Genomic DNA, 7780 nt, shown 5'->3' with positions numbered 1-7780 from the left:
TATGGGGAGAAGGCAGGAACAGGGTACTGATTGGGGGTGATCAACCATGATTACATTGAATGGCGGTGCTGGTTCGAAGGGCCGAATGGCCTACTCCTGCACCTATTGTCTATTGTCTATTGACTAGTGGAGTTCCGCAAGGGTCGGTGCTGGGGCCGCTTCTCTTCATGTTGTATATTAATGATTTGGATAAGGGGATTGAAAGCTTTGTGGCCTAGTTTGCAGATGATGCTAAAATAGAAACATAGAAAATAGGTGCAGGAGGAGGCCATTCGGCCCTTCGAGCCAGCACCACCATTCATTGTGATCATGGCTGATCGTCAATAACCCGTGCCTGCCTTCTCCCCATATCCATTGACTCCACTGGCCCCTAGAGCTCTATCTAACTCTCTCTTAAATCCATCCAGTGACTTGGCCTCCACTGCCCTCTGTGGCAGGGAATTCCATGAGTTCGCAACTCTCTGGGTGAAAAAGTTTTTTCTCACCTCAGCATTAAATGCCCTCCCCTTTATTCTAAGACTGTGGTCCCTGCTTCTGGACTCGCCCAACATTGGGAACATTTTTCCTGCATCTAGCTTGTACAGTCCTTTTATAATTTTATATAAGTATCCCCTCATCCTTCCAAACTCCAGTGAATACAAGCCTAGTCTTTTCAATCTTTCCTCATAAGCTTTTCCCACTGAGAGTAGGGAAGATTCAAACAAGGGGACATGACATGAGAATTAAGGGACTGAAGTTTAGGGGTAACATGAGGGGGAACTTCTTTACTCAGAGAGTAGTAGCTGTGTGGAATGAGCTTCCAGTGAAGGTGGTGGAGGCAGGTTCGTTTTTATCATTTAAAAATAAATTGGATAGTTATATGGATGGGAAGGGAATGGAGGGTTATGGTCTGAGCGCAGGTCTATGGGACTAGGGGAGATTATGTGTTCAGCACGGACTAGAAGGGTCGAGATGGCCTGTTTCCGTGCTGTAATTGTTATATGGTTATATGGTTATATGACAGTCCCACCATCCCAGGGATCAATCTCGTGACCCTATGATGGAGGGTGGGGGGGAGGCGGGGACAAGAAAGGAAAAAGAAAGAGGAGGAGCCCGAAGGCTGAGGGAGAGCTGAGAAGGGGAGGAGACAGCAGTTTTTTCAATCTTTTAAAAATTCCGTGGGGTAAAGTTTCCAATTGATTTTTCAAGTAATTTACCCAGTAACAGTATAAATGGCGCGAATGATTGTGATTGTGATTGTGGACAACTTCCATGAAGCACAACTTAAATCTTCCTGATCTTGTACTTGTTTTAATAAGAATTTGTCAAATATTAGTTTTAATATACCGAAAGAACACATCCCAATGCTAATGCTGCAACTCTGAAATATTAATCAACGTATGAAAATAAATGCTAAAATGTTTGCTGATCACAACGAACCAAGGCAGTTTTGAGCAAAAGAAAATTGAGGGGAGAAAATGTATTTTCAAAATCTGGGAAATCTGGGGTGTATTTTGAGTTGCTCGTCATGGAACAGCGACCTCTTGTGTTGCCAGTGTTAGACAACCTGTGTCAGTGATGTCGAAGGTAGACAAAAATGCTGGAGAAACTCAGCGGGTGCAGCAGCATGTATGGAGCGAAGGAAATAGGCAACGTTTTGGGCCGAAATTCTTCTTCAGATTGCCTATTTCCTTTGCTCCATAGATGCTGCTGCACCCGCTGAGTTTCTCCAGCACTTTTGTCTACCTTTGATTTTCCAGCACATGCAGTTCCTTCTTAAAAACTCAGTGATGTCAAAGGCAACTGACCATTATATTCTCCAGGGTAGCTACAATTGGGTGTTCAACGCTGAGTTTCTCTGCAAAACAAAATGATTTCCGCCCTCACAACATAGGCAATGTACAAAAATAACATGCGGGTTTTTAGTTTAATAGAGATACAGCATAGAAATAGGCCCTTCGCCCCACCAAGTCGATGTTGACTATCAATCACCCGAGTTTTAGTTCCTACTTACTAGGGGCAATTTACAGAAGCCAATTAACCTAACAAACCTGTACGTCTTTGGAATGTGGGAGGAAACCGGATCATCTGGAGAAAATAGACACAAAAAGCTATAACTCAGCGGGAAAGGCAGCATTTCTGGAGAGAAGGAATATGTAACTGCCCCACATCGGCAGTTAGTTAAATTCTGAACCTCACGGTTTTTGGTTCCTACCTGAAATAGTAGTGTTCCTAAGGGGGGAACTAATTGCCGACTTAGTTTCCGGGGGGCACGGTTGTGGGCGCACACAGAAGCCATGACTAAGAAGAAACCAAGAAATACCTCTTAAGTAGTAAGCAGTGGACGAGGTATGTTGTTTATTTGCTTGGTTAGTGTGGTGTTGTGTTGCTGTATGGACGTACATGCATGTATTTTGTAAACTGCATTTTTATTTTGTTTGTTTTTGTTTTTTGTTGCCTTGTTTTTGGCTCAGTTCTCACGGGTTGGTTGGAGCCGAAAATAAACCCCGTATTTAACCACGATCTCGGGCCTCGTGTACTACTTGGGAGCTACAGTGAGAACTCGACTGCTCTGCATGAGTAGCCGAGGAGGACGTCACCAGACGGCAGCAGCCGAGAAGAGACGAACCATATCCATGCTGCGTGTGTATCTTCTACCACCACCTACGCCGAAACACAAGAGCAAGCCCACAGGAAGGCCCAAGTGCCCCTAGTGTGAATATTGCTGTTAAGAAAACACGTGTTTTGCACAAGAGACTGATATATTTTCTACATTTTCATTGAATAAGTTGATGTTGTTATTTTCTACAACTAAAGGACTTTAAGTGTTTTGCACAAGAGACTGAGATATAATGTGCATTTCTGTTACTTAACAAGTGTTTAATGCATATGTAACTTTATGTGGAAGAGTTGATACCTTTATTTGTCTAATTATCACTCATAGTGATTTAAGTTGATAACACTATAAAAATTATTTATTAATTAGGTACTTACTCAACATAAGAAAATATTAGATTTAAACCAAACTAAAGTAAACCAAGTAAAATGTCAGAGTTTGAGCTATCCTCTGAAAGTGACAGAGAAGATGATGAAGGTGATGACACGAAACAGCACTGCCCAGACGCACAACCACAAACGACCAAAGGCACTGGAGATGATATCCACACTTCCTCACAAGAGCCACAAAGAGGCCAAAGAGTCCGCAAGCTAACGGAAAAAGGGCCAAGAACTGCACGATGAGCAAAGAAGAAAGGTTGCACACCGTTTCAGTGTGAGCTACGAGAAGTGGAAGGCTGTCATTAAGGACGCCAAAGGGGCGCTGAGTGGTCAATGCTCAAACAACCTGCTGAATGAACACATCACCAAGGTAAGCAATGCTTCAAAGAATCTGAACGCTGTTTATGAAGAGCTGAGACGCATCGACATTCTAGATCATGACACACGTCGCAGAGTAGACACCTGTGAAGCAGTAACAAAGAAGATAATCAAAACGGCAAGAGGTTATCTAAACACGGGAAAGAGTGAATGTCAAGTGGATGAAGAACAAGGTGTTAAAGATACAGAATCTGTGTTCAAGTCTGCAGCCTCAGATAAGATGAGCATCAAATCTCACCGCACCAAATCCTCTCAGTCCTCTGCTCGTTCTCAGGGCAACTCAAAAATCACATCCAGACATTCAAGCCAGTCTTCTGCACACAGACTAGAAGCCGCTGCTGAAGTCGCAGCCAATGAAGCCACATTACAAGCGCTGCTAGAGCAAGAACAGGATATTATAGAACTTGAAAGACTTGAAGCGGAAGATGCAGAGAGAAAAAGGGTGCTAGAGGCCAAACGCAGACAAATAGTGCGATTGGAGACAATAGGGAAGCTAAAGGCTGCCAAGGCACGACAGCAAGTATATAAGCAGAGTGAATGCTCAGACGATGAAATAGACGAGCTGCTCTATCAACACGTCTCTCTGAAGGAGAAGAAGGAAGTCAACCAGGAAAGTAACCTGTCGAAGCATCACCCTCCACCACAAGCTATGACACTTCCAAAACAAGAAGATAGCACAGCAGCTCTTGTGAGAGTGTTTGCAGAGTCCATCAGTGCGAGTCGTCTTCCTATACCGGAACCGTCAACGTTCAACGGCGACCCACTCAGATTCAATGACTGGAAGGTTTCCTTTCAGACATTAATTGACAAGAAAAACCTACCAGGTGAAGAAAGGATATATTATCTGCGAAGGTATGTGGGTGGAGCTGCCAAGAAGGCCATAGAGAGTTACTTTCTGCTAGGCACAGAGTCAGCCTATCATGCAGCGTGGACCATCCTAGAAGAGAGATATGGCAATCCATTCCTCATCGCCAAAGCCTTCAGAGACAAGCTTGATTCATGGCCCAAGATAAGCTCCAAAGGCAGTTTAGAACTTCAAGAACTCACTGACTTCCTTCGCAGCTGTGAGGCCGCCATGTCTCAGATTAGAGGTCTTGAGGTATCAATGACTGCAACGAGAATCAGAAAATGCTTGCTAAACTTCCAGACTGGCTGACCTCAAGATGGAACAGGAAAGTCATAGAAGTGGAAGAACAAAGTCACAGGTTCCCAAGCTTCAGCCAATTCGTCAAGTTCCTCACACGTGAAGCAAAAATTGCTTGCAACCCGATAACGTCCCTCTACGCTCTAAAACCAAGGGAAGTTGAGAAGAGCAAGGCTTCAATGAACAGAGGTCCTGGAGCAAAGGTATTGGTAACAAACTCTGATGAGAAGGCTGTCGCCACAAGCTGTGTGTTCTGTGAGAGGGAAGGTCACAGTCTACACAAGTGTTACAAATTCATGGATGAGACGGTCTCTGAACGAGTCAAGTTTGTTCAAGAAAGGAAGTTGTGCTTTGGCTGTCTGAAGTCTGGCCATCGCTCAAAGGAATGTGAAAACAGAATGATCTGCAATACATGTGAAAGGAGACATCCAACTTGCCTCCACGACAATCGCACCAAGGAAGGAAGGATGTTAACAAGGCCTAATGAAGCAAGAGACCGTGAGCGGTCAACGGAAGGCAAGATGAACCGATCACAAGATAAGACAACAAGAACCTCACCTGAAGCAACATCCAATAGAGTCATCCAGCATGTCAAAGACACCCATACGTCCACCATCATCCCAGTGTGGGTGTCAGCCACAAGTGAGCCTAATCGTGAAGTTCTTGTGTATGCACTTCTGGATACACAGAGTGACACAACCTTTCTCCTAGAAGACACTGCAAAAGCTCTACACGTGAAGAACGAACCAGTTCAGCTAAAGCTCTCCACAATGGCTTCAAGAAACACAGTTGTGTCCTGTAGGAAACTGACTGGTCTACAAGTAAGAGGATTTTACTCAGACAAGATAATCCAGCTGCCAGTGACCTACACAAGAGAATTCATACCTGCAAACAGAGATCATATTCCCTCACCAGAGACTGCAAAGGCATGGCCTCATCTCGAACACATCGCAGATGACATAGCTCCACATCAAAGCTGCGACGTTGGCTTACTAATTGGCTACAACTGTCCTCAAGCTCTCGTCCCAAGACAAGTGCTACCTGGTGAAGAAAATCAGCCCTTTGCACTGAAAACCGACTTGGGCTGGAGTGTAGTGGGTTATGGCAACCTATGTCTCGATTATGGAGATGCTATTGGAGTGAGTCACCAGGTTATCGTGAAGCAAGTGATATCAGGTATTCAGTCCTCTTCAAACCTCACAAGCGAAGTGCATTATGTCTGTAGAACACAGATCAAGGAAGTAGTCTCACCTGCAGCTGTCATCAAGGTGCTGGAAGCTGACTTTGTGGAAAGAATTTCAGAGGAAGGCAACATCTCTCAAGAAGACCTCCGATTCCTGTCAAGGATGGAAAAAGGCATCAGGCTCAAGGAGGATGGTCACTATGAGATGCCACTGCCGTTTAAGAAAGAAAGACCCAACTTACCAGACAACAAGATATGTGCCATCCATCGTCTCAGGTGCCTAGAAAGGAAGCTGAAAAGAAATGAACAGTATTACAAAGACTACAAGACCTTCATGGACGAGACCATAACCCGTGGAGATGCAGAAAAGGTCTCACAAGAAGACGTCAGTAAAGCTCCAGCATGGTACATTCCCCACCATGGGGTGTATCATCCGCAAAAGCCTGGGAAAATTCGTGTCGTTTTTGACTGTTCCGCGAGGTATCAAGAGACAGCCTTGAATGATCATCTCCTGACAGGTCCAGAGTTGACGAACACCTTGTTGGGAGTCCTTTGTCGTTTTCGTAGAGGTCCAGTGGCGATCATGTGTGACATAGAACGCATGTTTCATCAGTTCCATGTAAAGGCAGAAGATCAGGATTACCTACGTTTCCTATGGTGGGAGAATGGAAATCTTGAAGCACAACCCTCCATCTATCGGATGAAAGTCCACTTGTTTGGTGCAGTTTCCTCTCCTGGCTGTGCCAACTTTGGACTCAAACACCTGGCCGCTGAAGGACGAGGACGCTTCAGTGAAGACACCATCCAATTCATCCAGAAGAATTTCTATGTGGATGATGGCTTGGCAAGTGTAGCATCTGAAAGGCAAGCAATCAAACTAGTGAAAGAAGCGAGAGAGCTATGTAGCACAGGCAAACTTTGGCTACATAAGTTCATCTCTAACAGCAAGGAAGTCCTAGCCACAATCCCTAAAGAGGAATGTGCTGAAGCTGCCAAGGACCTGGACATGGCACTGGGAGAACAACACATGGATAGAGCACTCGGTGTCCAGTGGTCTGTGGCTTCTGACGAATTCCAGTTCAGGGTAATTGTCAAAGAAAATCCATTCACCCAAAGAGGAGTCTTGTCCACGGTTGCCTCAGTGTATGACCCGCTCGGATTTGTGGCACCCTTCATCTTGGTAGGAAAGCAGATCTTGCAGCAGATGTGTCGTGACAAGCTCAGTTGGGATAACACCTTACCAGATGACCTTCTACCCCTGTGGGAATCTTGGCTCCAAGACTTGAAAAACCTGGCTGGTGTGAAGATCTGGAGATGCTACGCTCCACCAAGTTTCAATGTCCAGCACTATGAGCTCCACCATTTCTCCGATGCCAGTGTGACGGGCTATGGAGTTTGCTCATATCGCAGAGCGGTCAGCACATCAGGTGAAGTCCACTGTACCTAAGTAATGGGAAAGTCAAGAGTCGCCCCTACTAAGGTGACGACCATACCAAGACTAGAGCTGTCAGCAGCAGTGGTAGCTGTCCGCATCAGTGTCATGCTCAAGAAAGAGCTCGAAGTAGAATGCCGTCAAGAAATCTTCTGGACTGATTCAAAGGTTTTACTTGGATACATCAGTAATGAAGCCAGAAGATTCCACGTGTTCGTAGCAAACCGCGTGGAACGCATCACGCGAAGCACAGAGTCTGCACAATGGAGGCATGTAACTTCTGAGGAGAACCAAGCAGATCACGCCTCAAGAGGTCTCACAGCAGGACAACATAGACTCCAAACCGGTTCATCTGGAGAGACCCATAGTTAGATAATATTTTGAACTAATATTTTATATGCAGTATGTATGTCTCTAAGTTTTAAGAAATCACATGTGATTTGGTGGGAGTGTAACTGCCCCACATTGGCAGTTAGTTAAATTCTGAACCTCACGGTTTTTGGTTCCTACCTGAAATAGTAGTGTTCCTAAGGGGGGAACTAATTGCCGACTTAGTTTCCGGGGGGCACGGTTGTGGGCGCACACAGAAGCCATGACTAAGAAGAAACCAAGAAATACCTCTTAAGTAGTAAGCAGTGGACGAGGTATGTTGTTTATTTGCTTGGTT

At 45.1% G+C, this 7780-nt stretch overlaps 2 protein-coding genes across 2 annotated transcripts in view; both read left to right on the top strand.

Moving 5' to 3' along the window:
• The first annotated feature begins 1777 nt into the window (after nt 1–1777).
• Nucleotides 1778–4510, top strand: LOC129697814 (uncharacterized). The gene is made up of 2 exons (XM_055636440.1): nt 1778–2328; nt 2454–4510. Exon 2 carries the CDS (start codon nt 3575–3577, stop codon nt 4508–4510), a length of 936 nt encoding a protein of 311 aa, XP_055492415.1. The 5' UTR covers nt 1778–2328; nt 2454–3574.
• A 74-nt stretch (nt 4511–4584) lies between these two features.
• Nucleotides 4585–7780, top strand: part of LOC129697933 (uncharacterized) — a 30199-nt gene continuing 27003 nt past the window's right edge. The window contains exon 1 of the mRNA XM_055636669.1: nt 4585–7757. Within this exon, the coding sequence (XP_055492644.1) occupies nt 4678–7128 (2451 nt within the window). The 5' untranslated portion in view covers nt 4585–4677 and the 3' untranslated portion in view covers nt 7129–7757. The remainder of the gene's footprint in view (nt 7758–7780) is intronic.

Source organism: Leucoraja erinacea, chromosome 6, assembly GCF_028641065.1.
Source record: "Leucoraja erinacea ecotype New England chromosome 6, Leri_hhj_1, whole genome shotgun sequence".
Lineage (NCBI taxonomy): Eukaryota > Metazoa > Chordata > Chondrichthyes > Rajiformes > Rajidae > Leucoraja > Leucoraja erinaceus.
Note: the sequence above shows the minus strand (reverse complement) of the source record. Positions and strands in the feature narration are given on the sequence as shown.